General features: G+C 48.1%; 1 protein-coding gene across 1 annotated transcript; it reads right to left on the reverse strand.

Annotated features, from left to right (window-relative positions):
- Positions 1-763: 763 nt before the first annotated feature.
- ACTR1A (actin related protein 1A) lies at positions 764-17198 on the reverse strand. The gene is made up of 11 exons (XM_052660629.1): positions 17078-17198; positions 9284-9348; positions 8358-8433; positions 7551-7676; positions 6628-6752; positions 5089-5305; positions 4324-4416; positions 3599-3773; positions 3442-3503; positions 2750-2790; positions 764-2568 (listed from the first exon to the last, which is right to left on the reverse strand). The coding sequence occupies exons 1-11, from the start codon at positions 17123-17125 to the stop codon at positions 2466-2468; spliced, it is 1131 nt and encodes a 376-aa protein (XP_052516589.1). The 5' UTR covers positions 17126-17198; the 3' UTR covers positions 764-2465.
- Positions 17199-18303: the final 1105 nt, after the last annotated feature.

Here is an 18303-nt window from a genome sequence, read left to right on the forward strand (position 1 = left end):
AGAGTTGGACTGTGAAGGCTGAGCGCCGAAGAATTGATGCTTTTGAACTGCGGTGTTGGAGTGTCTTGGACTGCAAGGAGATCCAACCAGTCCATTCTGAAGGAGATCAGCCCTGGGATTTCTTTGGAAGGAATGATGCTAAAGCTGAAACTCCAGTACTTTGGCCACCTCATGCGAAGAGTTGACTCATTGGAAAAGACTGATGCTGGGAGGGATTGGGGTCAGGAGGAGAAGAGGACGACAGAGGATGAGATGGCTGGATGGCATCACTGACTTGATGGATGTGAGTCTGAGTGAACTCTGGGAGTTGATGATGGACAGGGAGGCCTGGTGTGCTGCGATTCATGGGGTTGCAAAGAGTCGGACACGACTGAGTAACTGAACTGAACTGAACTGCTCAAGTATACAGGTTTAAAATGGAGAAGTGATTAATCAGAATATCTGAGCATAGACCCCAGGAACTGCATTTTAATAAGCTCCTGACTTCAGAGATGTGAAGAGCTGGCCTCACTGTGGGTGGAGTCTCATCCATGGGCTTGGGCATGTGTACAGGGCATGGACTCTCAGTTCCTGGCCTGGTCTCTGGGCTTCTTTGTCAACAGCATCTTTGCATGCACCCGACAGGCTGGGACTTGGCTGAAGGTCTGGCCAAGTCTGGCGGGTGCAACATGCCCTCTAGAGGACAGACTAGGCCCAGTCTCAGGGCCCAGAGCTCCTCCCTCCTCCCACCCTGCACTGACTACAGACAGAGGCCCAGCTGATGTGTCTATTAGAACGAGTTTATTTAAGTACACTGGGCCCCACCAGGCAACATGGTTTGTGCGAGGCTGTGCAGGGGACAGGCTTGGGCTGAGAGGAGGGAGGTGAGCTGGTTAAGCACACTGCAGTCCGCGGGTCGCCACATCGCTTTCACACACACCTGCTGCTGCGGCCCACACCTGGCAGGGCCTTTGGTCATTGGACGGCATGGGGTCGAGAATACTGCCTGGAATCTGGGGTCGGGCAAGTGTTGGTGTCATGGGTGAGGGTGCCAGTGAATATCTGCTAGCCCCAGCTTTGCACCTTCTGGGCTGAAGAGCCTTTGGACCCCTGCCAGGCCAGCCCAGTCCAGGGTAGGCGCCTGGCCCCACTGGACCAGAGGAAGTGAGCCTGAGCCCATCAGTTCCTGGCAGCCTGGTCTGGCCCCTCCTTCCGTGACCAAATAAGTCCAAAGACAAGAACGGCACAAGTCAGCCAGCAGGGGCTGTCTGGCCTCTACAAGCTAGTCCCCTGGGGTCAGCTAGCACGGGAAAAGGCAGCTTGGTTAACTGTGGCTCTTTCTCCAGTCCTAAGGAGGCGGCATCCCCAATACCCCTCCTTTGCCAGGAGCCTCTGCCAAATGGTGATTCTGCCTCCTATTTCAGAAAAATCCAACCAGCGACCAGCCTGTTGATTCCAGGGCAGTGAGCAAGTAGAAGAGGGAGAAAGAAAGAGGCTGGAGTGACTTTGAATGTAGCCTCTGATCCCATATGGTCCTGAGGCCTATGGATACTGTCAGTTCATGTTGGCAGGGAGTGGCAGGGCCCTGAACGCTATGCTAAGCTTAGGCGCTGTAAACATTAGTGTGAACAGGGTGACTGGTGGGCAGGGCAATGAGCTCCCTCTCTCCAGTCCCCTAACTGAACAAATACTTCAATAAATAAAACTGAAGATGGCACTGCCCATGGATGGATGGAAAGCAAGTTAACAGGACCTGAGGCCAACAGGCTCCTGAAACTCTCCCGAGATCCCCGGATGGGGCTGGGGGTTGGAGCAGTAAGCCCGCCACTGATCAGATGTAGCGCTCCATGCCCTCCTCAAATGCCCAGTGTGGTTCTGGTCCCCAGGTGAAGTTGAGGGCATCCTGCCCGCTCCTGACAGGGAAGTCTCAATAACAGCTCCTGGAGTGCTTCTCCAGCTTTCTAAACCCGAACTGCAACAAGACCAGACAAGAACTCAACCCTGGACTCAGGCCTCAGTCCACAATCAAGAGGCATTGAGAGCAGAATGATGAACAAGGGGAGGCTGCAGGGCACCCTGGGTACAGGGGGTGGGGCTGGCCCAGCCTAGGATGGGCAGCAGCAAGTGTCCCCGGGGTTGGTTTACCTCCCTCTCTGTCTCCCTGTGGTAGTAAACATAGTCCCACACAGCCAGACAAAGGCCCGGCTGACAGAGCAGGGCCCTCTGCCAGCACTCTTCCCTGTCAGGGGCCAGTTAGTGGTCAACCCCAGGTCTCAGGCCATCGCCATTATGGGTAGTTCATCGTCCTTTCCAGGCCCTGAAATCCTGGGATCCCTGGGCCACACGGCACTCGCATATGTGCACACATTCATACCCACACACACACATTCATACACACAGGCAGTTCCTCGCAAACACTCCGACTCAAGAAAGCGAGTTTTAAAGTGGAGTTAACTTCAGAGAGAGGTGAAGACGATGTCCCAATATTAGAAGGTTTTCCTGTGGATGGACCGGGCACCATCTTCCTCGTATTCCTTCTTAGAGACCCACATCTTCTTAAAGGTGTCCAGGGAGGCGAGGATGGAGCCCCTGGCATGGAGGGAATCCAAAGCAATCACGTCAGAGACAGGGAGTGGGTATCTGTGGAGCCAGCCAGTCCCCCTGGGGTCAAACCAGAACAGGCTTTTATTCAAAGGCCTGGGGTGGTGAGGCGTAATCAATGCCTCTGCAATAAGAGTGTTCCACTCTTACTCCCAGAAGAGCTACTCACCCAATCCATGTGGAATACAGTCTCTCCTGCGGTGCAGATATCTGCCGGGGTGGGTAGAAAGAGGAATCTGAGATGGCCGTCCTCCCCTCTCCCTTCCCCGTCCAATACTCATCTCAGCCCCAGTGAGAGTCAGTGGATACATTTCACACAACAACCTTTAAATTCTGTCCCTGTGGCCTCTCTGGGGGGTACCATGGTCAGCCTGACACTCATCTGGAGAAACAGGCTTCTGGCAACCCAAAGTACCTATGGCTCCCAGGGAAGCAGGGGCTATCTGAAGGCAAGATCCAGCTCTGCTGGGAGCTGGTGGGGAGCAGATTGCATGGCAGGCACCACACTCCTCCACTTAGGATCCCTCCTTCCTCAGGCAGGCCAGCTCCTCTCAGCAGTCACTGAGGTCCTGGACTGTGTCACGGGGGAGCAGCTGAAGTCAAGCTCCTGTCAGTGTTAGCTTTCCTGACAGACTGCATGTCTAGCATCCTGCCGCATCTGGGGATCAGAACTGCCCCGTTTGGTGAAGACCCATCATGAGGATGGGTCCCCCTGCTCTAGCAGGCCTCAGGGGCACAGTAGAAGCTGGGAGCCACCTGATGGTGCCTGGAAATCTTGGGCAGAGCAGGAGGGGAGGCTGCGCCACACGGTGCTCCAGACCCTTGGCAGCCCAGTTCGCCCACCCCCTGGCATACTCCTACCCTGATCTTCACGTCTTTCGGAGCCAATTTCTTCACTTCACTCAATAGCCTGTCACCAAAACCTGAATAGGCAGGAAGGGAGAATCTCACATCAGTCCCCTGGACCCAGCAGGACATGACAGCTTCCTGGGGTAGGGCCCTGAGAGCAAAGCCCAACCTTTGAAGAGGGTGGAGCCACCCGAGAGGACAATGTTGGAGAACAGCGTGCGCCTCAGGTCCATGTCAGACTTCTGGATGGCAAACACCAGCACCTCGTGGATGCCCTCGCTCTCCTCGCCGATCAGGTCCGGCCTGAACAGCAGCTCAGGTGCTCGGAATCGGGAAGGACCAATCTGCAGGGTGGGGGGGCAAGCGTCTTAGGCTCAGGTCCCTCTGCCCAGGGCTTAATAACCAGGTGGCTCTGAAGGCCATACTCGGGGAAGACTTTGTATGTCAAGAGCCACAACAAACAAAGATAGGGCTCCTGGGAACATAAAGGAAAAACCAGCGCTCCTGGGAAACTAGAGAGAGGAAGCTCCTGTGTTTAATCCTAGCTCTGACATTTTCTAGCCAAGAAACTTGATAGATTCATTCATTTGTGGAAATTTCCTCCTATCGGTGCAGGTCCAGGAGGCTGGAATTCACTCTATACTGTGCCTGAGTGGTTAAGGATAGCACTACACATCAGCCTTCTAATCCCACAGGAGAACACCTCCTCCCCTCCACACAGGAGAAGCAAGGTCCCTGGCACCTCACCCTGCAGGAGACGCTGCAGCTCAACAGCTACACTGCTCCAGGCAGAGGGTGTAAAAGGACTGGTGCACCTGACCCCTGCCTCCCCACGGGGAGTTCTCTTTGGGCTCAGTGCTCTGGGGACCCGAGGGGAGAGGCCCCGCCACCTACCTCAATGGTGCTGCCATCGGGCAGGTAGTATTGCGCCTTCTCCGTCTCTAGTGTCTCATCCTTCTGGGGGTTTATGGACAGGTAGCAGGCTCTCTGGAGAACCAAGCACAAGTCAGGCTGGCTGGAAAGCTGGTGCCTCCCTGGTCAAAGTCCCCATCCATTGCAGTGACTGTCCTAAAGGTCATGAGTGCTGCATATCCTAAGTGCCACCCAGTGAAGCTGACCCAAACCTCCCCACCCCTTCTTAGGATATGTGTCCCCACCTGCTCCACCTTCCTGGGGGCCAAGCGTGGCAACTCGGCTTAATCTTAGTTCAGACTCAGGTGTCTTTTTCCTACTACTTGTATGGTTCTGGGCCCTGCCTACCCAGCTCAGAGGTCTCCCAGGAGCCGTAGATGATAGGAGGGTTCATTTTACTTTAAAAAAAAAAACAAAAACAGTCTGACTTCTTCAAGAGTGTAAAAGAACATGTGTAATTTGTACATGATGTATAAAAAACATAATGAGCATGGGTGTGCTTATCACCCAGCTTAGGAAATATAGGCAGCTCCCTTTAGCCCACAAGATGGCAGCACTTTGGAAGGTCAATCCTTCAGGGTGAGGGGACTGGCTGGAGATCACATGGCCTCCAGGAGGCCTGGTCGGGAAGGACAGAGACCCATCTCCAGGGCAGGAGTTTAGCCACTCTTCACTCCAGGTCACGGAGGTCCTGGCTGCTGTTCCCGTTCCCTCTCCCAGACCTGGGCCCATGGGGGCAGCACTCACTTCTTTTATGGCCTTGACAATCTCAAACTCAGAGGATGAGTGGAAATCATAGCCCTCCTTGCGCAGGTAGAGGCGAAGAAAGCGAGAGACGTCTCGGCCAGCGATGTCGATCCGCATGATGGAGTGGGGCATGGCAAAGCCCTCGTAAATGGGCACGGCATGGGTGACGCCATCCCCTGAATCCAGCACCACACCCGTGGTCCTGCCGGTGGCATAACTGAAGCACAGGAGGCACACCATCACTCACCCCTGCCTCCTCACTCTGGGAAGACTCTCACTTCTTGCTAGAGTTCAAGGTCAACTGAACTGAAGCTGGGGCCTGCCTTCTCCAGAAGCCTCCGACTGGACTGAGTATGAGGCAGCCTGAGCACTGAAGCAAGCAAGCCTGGAATGTCTGAAGGAAAGGAGCCAAGCCTCTCCACACACCCCTTCTGCCACTCCTCCAGAAGAACAGGCCCTCCAGCTGCAGGAGACGGCCTGCCCTTCCACTGCTTCAGGGACCCAGCCTGAGGGACAGTTTTTACTCTCTAGACAAGAGGAAAAAACTCAGGGGTTAGGCAAGAAAAGTGAATGAATTAAAGAAAATAGGAATATTTTCACTTGCATAAAAAACTAGCTTTGGGGGACTTCCCTGGTGGAATGGCTAAGACTCTTCACTCCCAATGCAGGGGGCCCAGGTTCGATCCCTAATCAGAGAACTAAGATCCCACATGCTGTGCAATGCTGCCAAAATGTTAAAGAAGGAAAACCAACCAACCAACCAACTAGCTTTTGGCCCTCTAGGTCTGTCCTTAAGTTTTTCTCTTGGTAAGGACAAGGGTACAGAAATAAATTTCTGTGATATGAGGGGGAAAAAAACCATAATGTTTCATAAACAGCACCTGACATTCAGCCTTCGTGTTGGATAACAGGCAATGGAGAAGGCTGTGGTGAAGTCAGGTTTCCAAACCCTATCTAAAATGGCAGCTGTGATTTTCTTTCAGCTCCTGCTGATTTTTGCTCTAGAGGAATGCAGGCCCGGCATTATCAGATCTTCCCTTTTTTTTTCAGAGAAGTCAGAAATTTTTATTTTGATAGGAAATGTCCCAATTTTTAAAGGTTGGCTCTCAATTTTTTAGCGGGATCAAACATGCCATCTGCAGGCTACCAATATATGGTCTTGGCACCAGACCTAACCCTGGTGGGAGGCAGGGGGAGCAAGACAGGATGACAGGGGTGTTTTCATCACGAGCCTATCACCAGCCTTGCACAGCGCCTGGCTCAAGTAGGCCCTGAAAAAAACACCTGAACTCACTGCAGGGGCCAGCAGGGAGAGCAGTTGCAGCACGTGGCCTTCCCAGAAGGCTCAGCGGAGAGCCTTTGGCACCAGACCAGCAGGGAGGGCTGAGATTGGGAGATGCTCCCTTTCCCACCATCCATTACCGTCCCTGGCAGAGGTGCTTAAGGAGCTCTGCACCAACCCACAGCAGGGCCAGCCTCGATTCTGCCAAAGGACTGCTTCCCCCCAGGGGCTAGGCTCGCCAGCCAGCTGTTACTCACAGGCTGAGCACAGCTTGCATGGAGATGAAAAGGGCTGGCACGTTGAAGGTCTCGAAGAAAACTTCAGCAGCTCGTTCCCGGTTTTTCCGTGGATTTAAAGGCGCCTCTGTCAGGAGCACAGGATGCTGGTGAAAGATGCCCGAATAGCCATCAGGGTGAGGACAGATTCCCAGCCCTCATTAGTACTGCGTGGCTGGCTGGAGAGCCCACACGAACTTTGTCAGCCTCTCTCTAAAAAGAGGGCTGGTGGGCTGGTCACTTACTGCCACCCAAGCCAGTTTCTCAACTTTCCAAATTCATACCCCCGTTAAAGTGTCATTCTATCCTCACCTTCTGCTACCCTCTTGTCCTCCAAGATTCTTACATGGGCCCTTGTACCTTCTGGATAGCTCCAGATGTCAAGATTTTGCTAAACTCTATATTTGGAATTACTCTGATAAAAGTAATACTTAAAATTTTTTTTTCCAAAATAGAAAATTAAATATCATTATTGATTATACTATTAAAAAACAGAATACATCCCTCTCCTGGCAATTCTGATGAGCCTAGTCAGCACCTTCCTTTGTGTTTCTGAGTTGAGAGTTCCTTCCTTGGAAACTAGAGTATATATAGCTCTGGGGTCTGAAAGGCGTGGGTTGGAACCCCAGCTCTACCACTCTTCACTGGGTGATCGCGGAAACACCATCTGGCTTCTCTGAACCTCTGTTCCCTTGTTTGCAAAGTGGAGATAATAATACTGCCTGTGCCTCATAGGGATGCTGTGAAGATTAAAGGCAAACATGTCTGAAAAGCACATGCCTGATGCCTAGAACATAAGACACAAACGCTCAAGGCAGTTATTGCTGTCATCTGCCTCATGCCTGGGGTAGGGCTTCTGTCTGCTCTGCATGGCCCACATGGCGCCCCACACACAGGACCCTCACCTCCTCTGAGAAAGTCTGCAGCTGGTCCTTAGAGTAGACGTACTGCCAGATGCGCTCCATGTCGTTCCAGTCCTTGACGATGCCGTGCTCCATGGGGTAGCGGATGGAGAGCAGCCCTCGGTGCTCCTGGGGGCGGAGAGCAGTGCTTGCAGCTGCAGCCAGCCTCTCAGCAGGACTGCCGGGTGGACCCCACAATCCACACCCATGGCTAAGGGTGGACCCACCCATCCTCCAAGTCCCTAAACTGTATGCTGTGAACTATGCTCAATGCCCAACCAGCTGGCAAAGCAGAGGGCTTCTGCCTTTCTGTGGGCCCCTGGGTGGCATCCTCCTCATTGTCTGGTCCCAGGACACAATCTCCTGGCATCTCCAGCCAAGGTTGGCAACAAAGATTCTGCTGTTCTGCTTCTAGAAGTTGCCCGAGGGCTCTGCCAAACTGTGCTAATTAACTTATCCCCAGGGTACCCCAGCCAGGATCTCCCTCAATCACTTTTGCCAAAAAATAACCAAGCCAGTCAATTTGATCTTTGGCAACATAGTGATAGAAGGAAGGCAAAAGCCCTTTTTTCTGGACTGGTCTCTGTTTCCCAAAGTGGGGTTCCAGATATTTCCTTTCCAAAACCAGAGGCTGTTCCTGGGAGAAATAAACCATTTAGGTTTATTCTCTTTAGAATGAGAGAGTGAAAGGGGAGATTTCAAGAGGAAATTGTTTCTTTTACTCATGTCCCTCTGTCGGATACTGCCTGCGTGGGGAACAGGGAAGGTCCCCTGCTGGGTTGAGGCTTCTTCAGTAGGACGTGGGATTACCTCGGCTTTGGGGCCTATGAAGATGTCACCTTCGAGGGCGCCTGCCATGACACGAACGTGCTTGGGTCTGCCCACACTGCAAAAGAGGGCGGGGAAGACTGTCACTCCTCACTTCATGACAGAACATAGGACAGATATACGAACGCATGTACTTGGATGGGAAGAAATATACTCCATTCTACTTGGCTGTCACTGAGGAATGCACTTCGTACAATTTCTATAATGAACTTTTTTTTTGTATTTATTCATTAGTATACTATTTCATATATTTATTATATTTATAAGTTATCAAATTCGGGAGGATTCAATATCCCTAGTTCTTCGCTTTCCCCGATATATGTACAGATGAAGAGACACAAGGAAACAAGAATTCATTTAGAATGATTAACTCAAAAAGTTTTTGTATCCTTAGCCTCCTGCCCAGGCCTTCTATGAAGGACAACTGTGATGCTGTAACTGAGAGATGGCCTTCCTCCTTTCTCCACTGCTTTGACCCCTTTCCCAGGTGTCTGTGCCCTTTTCCTGCCTGCAGCATCTCTGCCTTAGTAAGAAAGAGCTGAGAAAAAGACTCATTCTCCCTAGAATGGTAGGTATGGTTTAATGTCAAATTCCATTCTGTATGACAGGAGAATTTTAAGAAGATTCCATTATGAGACTGTCATCCAAAGCAGTAAGTCACCAATGATAACATTTTTGGCATCAGATTAAAACAAAAAAACAAAAAAAAACCTGCCTCTCAATTGTACCATGCAGGCAACAGTTTGCTTACTCCAAAAGCCAGCTCTTGTCCCTTGCTTGTTGTTGTTGTTTTGAATACCAAGACTGACCTAAATGAGAGATCCTTTCCCCCTAAAAGATGGAGGGCTGACATCATAACAAAACTGACAAGCCTTACAAGCTTCTGACTAAGCTACAGAATGACTTACTAGTTTGGGAAGCAGTATTTGGGGATCTGATCACCAGCAAAACCAGCTTTAATCACACCGGATCCCTGCGGAGAGAAAGAGAAGTCAGACTATCACAAAAACAAGAGGAGATTCATATCACAAAGTATGTATAATATGGTTCCACCTTTGTTTTAGAAAGAGAAAGGACCTTATATTTAGGTGTAATATATCCACTCATATGAGGATTTGTACAGTGAATGCATGGCAAAGGGAGGGCACTGGGGCTGGGAATGGTGAGGGGAATTTCTACTGCACACTCTATTTGATTTTTATGTATTCTTCGTCTTTTCTACATTGAACATGTTTACTTTTGGAATTAAAAATAATATTAATAAAGGGAAGAAAAGGAAAAGGCTTGAGGACAGAAGAGGAAAGTACCTAGAAGCACAAAGCGGTCAAGTTTAGGAACACAACCGAGGTGGGAAGGGCACACAATTCTGCTAAACCATCAGGGAGTGCGCGTCTAAGCTACCTTCCCAGTTCAGACCTGAACTGTCCCTGCCCTCCAGGGCCTTTATGACAGACACACCCTGATAGCACTGCCATACTCGAAGCTAACTCCCATATGACGTGTGTCGTCCGGTTCTGACTGCAGGGGCAAGCTACAGGGATTTGCGGGGGGCTGCAGCAGTTATTTTGCCTTTTCACTGTGCTTTGCTGTGCTCATTGGTCTCTTGAGAGTCAAGAGCAGAAGAGCCCTTAAGCACTCTGAGAAGAATCTGCCATCTCCCACCGTCATCTCTGGTACCACGTGGGCCCAGCCAAAGTAAACATTGATTCTGGACATCAGCACCATGCAGGACAGGTGTTGAAGCTTGATGGTGCCTGCAGATCACCGTGTTCTCTTCCTTCTTAATTCTTCTACCACTACACCAGGTACCCTTGTCCTTCCACCCCCAACACAGTTCCAGCTCCAGGTGCAGCAAGCCATCTCCTGCTGCCTGTCGACAACTTCTCCTGGGGTGGAGTGTAATGTTTCCAGAACACACAAGCTTTAAAGACATCAGGAGATGCTAAATAGCCAAGGTTACCTTGGTACCAAAGGCTTCCCAGCAACACCCCTGGATCCATCTGTCTTTTTTATTCCTGCTTTTTTATAAGAGCAGGGTGAGGGGGCAGGTGACTGATCCTAGCGAGGGAGAAGGGAGGAGGTAAGAAGTGGTTGAAGGACAGGGAAAGAGGTATTGGGGGAGAGCACGGCAAGCCAGTTCTCTAAGACAGCAGGAACTTCTGCCAACAGAAAAAACAGGAGACAATGTGCAAACTCATCGGTCTGGGCAGAACAGCAAGGAGCCTGGAAAAGCTACAGCTGTAAACTGAGCTGAAAGACTGGGAAGGAGGGTGGACTATCCTACTGCAAACCCAAGGGCTTGGGGACAGTGGCGCAGCTAGTGAGAACATCGTACAAGAGAATTTGGGGAACTTGTTAGCTCAGGCTTCCTATAATTGCCCACTGCCTTCATCTGGGTGTGGTGATGCTAACAGACTAATTGGATCTCCTGGTAGGAGCTGAAAATGAGAAACGATGAAATCTGTGCTTCAGACTCTAGATTTTTTTTTTTTGAGACTGATACTTTTTTTTTTTAATATTTATTTGGCTGCACCAGGTCTTAGCTGTGGCATGTGGAATCTTTTAGTTGTGGCATGTGGGATCTAGTTCCCCAACCAGGGATTGAACCCAGGCCCCTTGCCTTGGGAGTATGGAGTCTTAGCCGATGGACCCCCAGGGATTCTCTGAGATATTTCTAAGAGATGCTTTTCCTGGAGATTTGATTTTGAGTTTACTAACAAGAGAGCTAGAGTTTGAGTGACAAGGCAGATTAAAACATTAGGTTCTTTTCTTTCTCCCTGTCCTTCCCAGCAAGAATATAACAGGCCCAGTTCAAATATCATTGCCTTCCTCCTGAAGGATAATCTCCAGTTGGAATTTGTTATCCTCTTCCTATTACCTTCCCCAAATCACCATTACCTGTTCACTAGGTAGTATGAATTTCATTCTGCTTTCTATTCTAATTTATGGTTTACACTTTTGTCTCTTTTCAGTGCAAATTCCTTGAGGTCAGAGACTTTGTATATCAGTGGTATCTGACATTTGCAGGGTAGTCGGCTAGATGCTGGCTAACTAAAATGAAAACCAAGCTCAAATGATTGGCAGATGAAGCCGAAAGTATGGAACCTGAATGAGCAGCTGGAATGCCCGAAGCCCCAGGCAGAGGTGGTACGGGGAAGGTGAAGACAGTCTTGGGAATGATACACAGGTAGAACCAGACCCAGCTTGTCCCTGCAGCCTCATGAGCTGGCTTGGCAGGCCAAGTGTCAGGTGAAAAATGGGGTGGGGACAAGGCAAGTGGCTGAGTTGCCTCTATTCTGCTCAAGCCATACCAAGAGAGCATACAAAGGGGTCCTGTCAATTTCTTTAATAGTATTTGTAACTAGGAACTGTATACTTGGCAAATGAGCTGCCACTCTTTGTTATTCACTCTGTCAAAACCAAGTAAATAAATGCCTTGTTTGAAACAAATGCCTACATTTGAAAAAGTAATCTCATTAAATATTTGAGTTTTGGAACTCAAGTCTGCTGCCAGCCAACTCTGACCATTTTCCTTCTGGTACAGGCAAACAAATAGCAAATTCCTCAGCATGTTTCTCGTAGTACCTGCTGGCTATCGACCCTGTGGCTTGGGCAACTTTACCCTAAGCACTGATTATTCTTAACATGCTGGGAAGAAGGCTAGTTGTCTGCCATTTAATGCTGTGAGGTGGAGCCTCAGATTCTAGGACACTGGTAGCCCATTCTGGCCCAAAGACATAGTTTGTTTAGTCCACAAAGTAGTTTTTAAAAAACAACTTTGAGATAAAATTCACATACCACACAATTTACCCATTTAAGATGCATCATCTAATGGTTCTTAGTATTTTCACAGAGCTGAACAATCATCACTACAACCTAATTTTAGAACTTTTCATCATCCCCCCAAGAAACCCTGTACCCATTAGCAGCCACTCTCTATCCTTACTAACCCCCACCTAGGCAACCACTGACATACTTTCTGTCTCCACAGACCACAAACTACTTTTACATTAACTTCCAACAGTTAAAAATTAGAGATTGCAGGACTTCCCTGGTGGCCCAGTGGTTAAGACTCCATGGTTCCAACATAGGGGGCGAGGCGTCGATCCCTGGTCAGGGAACTAAGATCCCACATGCCACCTGGTGTGGCCAAAAAAAAATTAAAAATTAAAAACCACTAGAGATTGCATATGAGATTAACACTTCTGATTTCCCTTGAAAAATGAGAAAATCTGGTAACACTGGGCCTGCATTCCTGCATGGGGATAACCTGCTGGAAACCTTGGTCAAACATGCTCAATGCACCTCTCAGATTTCTCACTTATTAAGACTACCTTCTCCTCATCCCCTTGCCCCTCCTCCGCCTTTTTAATGTATCTGGTTGGCCTCCCCAGGCATTGAGTTTGAGACCCCTATTCTGGACATTCTTTCCAGTTTGTGAAGCACATCCATGGCTCTCAAAATACACATAATTGAGTGTAATCTATAAGCCACCTTCTCTTCCCTCTCCACCAAACTAGGGAGGATTCTCACTGCAGTTGTACAACCAACAGGCTGAAAGTCATACCACAAGTAATGGTGTTAAATAAATACACTGACTTCATTTCCTCACTAATTCTAGTGTCCCTTAAACTTAAGCGAATCAACAGATCTTAAGAGCTGATGACAAACTGTTAAAGAAGAGAGAGAAAATTAGTGAAATTTGACACTGACTAGAACTGTGGTGCTGGAGAAGACTCTTGAGAGTCCCTTGGACTGCAAGGAGATCCAACCAGTCCATTCTGAAGGAGATCAGCCCTGGGATTTCTTTGGAAGGAATGACGCTAAAGCTGAAACTCCAGTACTTTGGCGACCTCATGCGAAGAGTTGACTCATTGGAAAAGACTCTGATGCTGGGAGGGATTGGGAGCAGGAGGAGAAGGGGACGACAGAGGATGAGATGGCTGGATAGCATCACCGACTTGATGGACGTGAGTCTGAGTGAATTCCAGGAGATGGTGATGGACAGGGAGGCCTGGCGTGCTGCGATTCATGGGGTCGCAAAGAGTCGGACACGACTGAGCAACTGAACTGAAATGAATTGAACTGACACTGACTAGATATTTGATGATATTAAGGAATTACTGCTAATTTTATTAGCTTTGATAATAGTATACTGGTTATGTTTTTAAAAGTTTGTGAAAGAGGGAAGTGGGTGGGTATGTAGCTAAAAACATTGGTCAAGAGTTGATAACTATTACAGTTAGATGATGGATACATGGATGTTTGTTATAACATTTCCCCTCCTTTTGTTTACATTTGAAATTTTTTACATTAAGGAAGGGCTTCCCTGGTGGTTCAGCAGTTAAGAATCAGGATGCCAGTGCAGGAGCTGTGGGTTCAGTCCCTGAACTGGAAGATCCCCCGGAGAAGGGCATGGCAACCCACTCCAGTATTCTTGCCTGGAAAACCGCATGGACAGAGGAGCCTGGCAGGCTACAGTCCATGGGGGTCACAAAGAGTCAGACCCGATTTAGCAACTAAACCACCACCACCACCAGAATAAGGAGAGCTAGCAAGTAAGATGATAGCAGCTAAAAAAAATTAAAAACATAAATACTATATATACACACATTATAAAATACATGTGTCCATAAAATCAGAAAGAAAGGAGCACATTAATTTTACAGTGAGGTTTGCTTCCAGGGTTATGTATGGACCAGAAAGGGTGGGATTATGGATGGGTACAAAGAGCCTTCGATTAGATCTGTAATGTTTTATGTCCTAAAAAAATCTGAAGCAAATTTGGCAAATGACAACATTTATTAAATCAAGGTGGAGGACACATGCTACATAGGTGCTCGTTATATACCTCTTTGAACTTTTCTGTGTGTTTAAAGAATCTCACTTTTCAAAAAGGGGGCCGAAGAAACATAATGACCCCCCAAAACAGTAAAACTCTTAGCTTGAAAAACTTGTAGAGATCTGATATTATTCCTGCATTTAGGCCCACATATTATAGCCAGAAAAGATAATTTTAAGATTGACCATAATGTTGATTCATTTTATGGAAGTATTTAACCTCCCAAAGATCTGAGTTCAGAATATAGTATTCCTATTAAAGTGTTATAGTCCTGGAAGTGGCCCTTCTCATTCTTGTACTACTATCTGTGATATGACTTTGGGAAGAACAACATGTTTAGTTTTTTAAAATACTCATCACTTTTTGTTGTTGTTGTAATCATTAAATCGCATGTGCACATATGCATACACACACCCTTCCATCTTCATTAAATTCTGATGAATTGGTTTGGTCCCAGAATCTATGAAAGGGGTGGTCAACAATTGCGTTAAGACTAGGAAAGGCTGTGAACTGATAATGGGGCTGTTCTCTCTTTTCCTTGCTTTCTTTGTTCTTCTGTCTTTTAATTACACTCTACTTAGCCCAGAAATAAAACTATGGCAGCATGGTAAACTATGGGGCTGTTAAATCTGCTAGAGACACGTTATCCTCATAATATAAAGCTGGCTCAAATATTTTAAATGATCTAGTGGGAAAATTACTTAAGTTTCTCCTACTTCATCTTTTGGTGAGATTGCTGGCATAATAAAGGAAATGTTTTCCCAGAGAAAAAACAAGTCTATTCCTTAAGTATTCAAACTGAAAAGGTACCGCTGCTTTGATGCATTTCAAATACACTCTCAAGAATGAGAAAGAAGGAACTAAGAAGCATTTGCTTAAGTGACATAAAGAAAATGGTTGGAGATAGCACTGCAGCCCAACAATTCTAGAAGCAAAAGGTCTGGTGGGATGGACAGACTGCTCTTTTTGCACTGCTGATGAAAACAGGAAATTGTTAATTTCTATTTTTTCTTTCTTTTTAAAACCAAGAAAAAGGCACATGAAGCATACACAAACTGGCTGAAGATAGAAATAGTAGTGTTCTCTGAAAATTAACATCAAGAACAAAGAGTCCTGCTCAACCTTATGCAGTAACTAGTCCTTCCTCCCATCCTTTTATTTAGGGACATTTTTGTTACCGTGAGAGATTTTCAGCCATTAATCCCCCCCACCCATAAAAATTAAAAATCCAGTGTGCACCTAGTGGTGCCAGGCCCTAGATACTGTCTGTGTGGAGGAAACTGGGGAACGAGAGACTAAGGAAAAATGAAGGACTACCAAGCATCTTTTCCCACCCGGATTCAATAGCCCAAGGAAGGAGATCCGCGACCCTCCCTGCCCTGCCCGCCGATCAGATCCTCCCCAAAATGAGGTGTCTCACTGAGCTCAACCTTTTTCCAGGAGAGAAGGAAAGAAAGCTAGCTAAAGAAGCACCTTTCCTTGGAAGAAGTGAGGAATTAAGAATTCAATCTCAAATTGAATCTTGGCTCTTCAATTCATAAGCCAGGTGGTTTGAATACTGTTATTTAACCTTTCACGTTTCATTTTTCTGGATATTTCGAGCCCTATCTACCAATCAGTGTTGAAGCTTGAATAAGATGATGCAAACGAAAGGACCTTGCAAGTGCCAACCGTCCCAAGGACTGAATCAAGAAACCGAATCTGAGTCAGCTTAGGACAGAGGGAATTCGCAATTCTGCCTTAGTAGCGGGACTCAGAGGGGACTAGAAAGGTAGCAACCAATCTCCGCTGGACTAAACCTTTGAATGGAAGACAGACATCCACTTTTTAAATAACTGCCTCCTTCCGCCAGAAATAAGAGCTATATTTAGATTCTTTCGATTTGTGACTATTGATACATTTGCGTAGGTACTATCAGGATGAATAACGGATAAAGCACTGGATTAAAGTGCGACCTTGGACTCACTTTACATTTTTGCGCTTCAGTTTTGTCATTTGTAAAACGAGGATCAAAATTCCTGCCTTAACTATTCACCTTGTGAAGATCCAACTGGAATGTATGCGAACCCCTCCGTGTAAGCGCTGGAGCGCCTGGCAAGTATTATGTTTAGTAATTTTTACCCCCAGCAACTAGGCGTTTCAAAGAGGAAGGTACCTCCCTGCTTGCTTTGTCATTCTCCTTTCTTCTCGAGCTTTATTAACGGTATAATTTATAATCACAGAAGTAACTGAAATCCTCAGGCCATTTCTGGCATTACTCTCAGACCCCACCCATATACACCGCTAAGCCGCCCTGCCGGCTGGGACCGAAGGAAACTTAGCCCTGCTCCACCCGCCGCCCTAGCCCGTCTGCCCCCTCCACTGGGAGTCCCCGAAACCAATCACAACAGCCCTCGTGCACCGCACCGCCCTTAGAAAGAGGAAACACTATGGCGGCCCGGAAGAACGGCAAGGGAACGAGCCAATCACTGCAGAAGGCTGCCCCCATCCGGCAAGGCCCAGAGGCGGGGTCAGCGGTCAAGATGGACAGCCAGAGCAGCCAATAGAGTTATCGAAAACTGGGGAGGGGCGGGTGCCGGGGACTCACAGAGCGGTTAAGGACCCTCGAGTCAAGGGCCCAAGGACCCTGCTAGGACTATAACCCTTCCCTTTATCCATCCCAAGCTTCTCCATCTCATGGTTGCTGGCCAGCTGGTCGCCCTATCTACGGACTTCGGTTCGAGGGAGGAGAGAGGCGGCGGCGGCTGAACCCGCCTGACAGGCCGGGCCAGTGACAAAGAACCGGCAGCCCAGACTGAAACACGGGAAGCGATCCCTTCGGGGAAGAGAGCATAAGCCCTGCTAGGGGGATGCAACTCACGTTGTCGATCACGACAGGCTGGTTGGCGATTACATCGTAGGACTCCATGGCAGAAGAACCTCTCCTTCCGAGGAAGGAACTGCCAGCCCGGTCCGCCGCTAACGCCACTGACACGCATGCGCAGTCTAGCCGCCGGCACTGGGCAGCCGGGGAGCGGCCCGACCTCACTTTCGAAGAACTACAATACCCAACATGCCTTGCACCTGAATTAGCGAGCCAGGCTGCTTTGGAACCCCGCCTAGTTTAAGGAACGGAGCGTCGCGTTTCGACGCACAGTACCCTGGGCTTTGTAGTTTCTGTAGGTAAATGGAAGGGTACGCCTATTGATGGTTGCAATCTCGCGTCTGGATCTGTAGACCCTTTGAAGGGATTCTCACTCCATGCTGAAGTATGTAGTCTTCAGTATTGTCTGTAGTTCGGTTTGGATTGATCAGTAACTCGTGAATGTTTGGATTTTACAGGCTAGTCCTTCCACTTGCCACCACTTCCACTGGACAATATGAGGTTGCAATGTTTTCATATGGGTCTATAAGGCATTAATAAACATCTACCACCTGTATGCAGGTCAGGAAGCAACTGTTAGAACTGGGCATGGAACAACAGACTGGTTCCAAATAGGAAAAGGAGTACGTCAAGGCTGTATATTGTCATGCTGCTTATTTAATTTATATGCGGAGTACATCATGAGAAACGCTGGGCTGGATGACGCACAAGCTGGAATCAAGATTGCCGGGAGAAATATCAATAACCTCAGATATGCAGATGACACCACCCTTATTGCAGAAGGTGAAGAGGAACTAAAAAGCCTCTTGATGAAAGTGAAAGAGGAGAGTGAAAAAGTTGGCTTAAAGCTCAACATTCAGAAAACTAAGATCACAGCATCTGGTCCCATCACTTCATGGCAGATAGATAGGGAAACAGGGGAAACAGTGGCTGACTTTATTTTTCTGGGCTCCAAAATCACTGCAGATGGTGATTGCAGCCATGAAATTAAAAGATGCTTCTTCCTTGAAAGGAAAGTTATGACCAACCTAGATAGTATATTCAAAAGCAGAGACATTACTTTGCCAACAAAGGTCCATTTAGTCAAGGCTATGGTTTTTCCAGTGGTCATGTATGGATGTGAGAGTTGGACTGTGCAGAAAGCTGACCACCGAAGAATTGATGCTTTTGAACTGTGGTGTTGGAGAAGACTCTTGAGAGCCCCTTGGACTGCAAGGAGATCC

The sequence above is a fragment of the Budorcas taxicolor genome, chromosome 23 (assembly GCF_023091745.1).
Source record: "Budorcas taxicolor isolate Tak-1 chromosome 23, Takin1.1, whole genome shotgun sequence".
Classification (NCBI taxonomy): domain Eukaryota; kingdom Metazoa; phylum Chordata; class Mammalia; order Artiodactyla; family Bovidae; genus Budorcas; species Budorcas taxicolor.

Excerpts from the sequence above, each read along its gene's own strand:
- ACTR1A (XM_052660629.1), bottom strand. The coding sequence starts at position 17,125 with ATGGAGTCCTACGATGTAATCGCCAACCAGCCTGTCGTGATCGACAAC. Across the intron at positions 8,434-9,283 it reads AAATACTGCTTCCCAAACTA|TGTGGGCAGACCCAAGCACG; the intron begins GTAAGTCATTCT and ends CCTCTTTTGCAG. Across the intron at positions 2,791-3,441 it reads CGAAAGACGTGAAGATCAGG|ATATCTGCACCGCAGGAGAG; the intron begins GTAGGAGTATGC and ends CCACCCCGGCAG.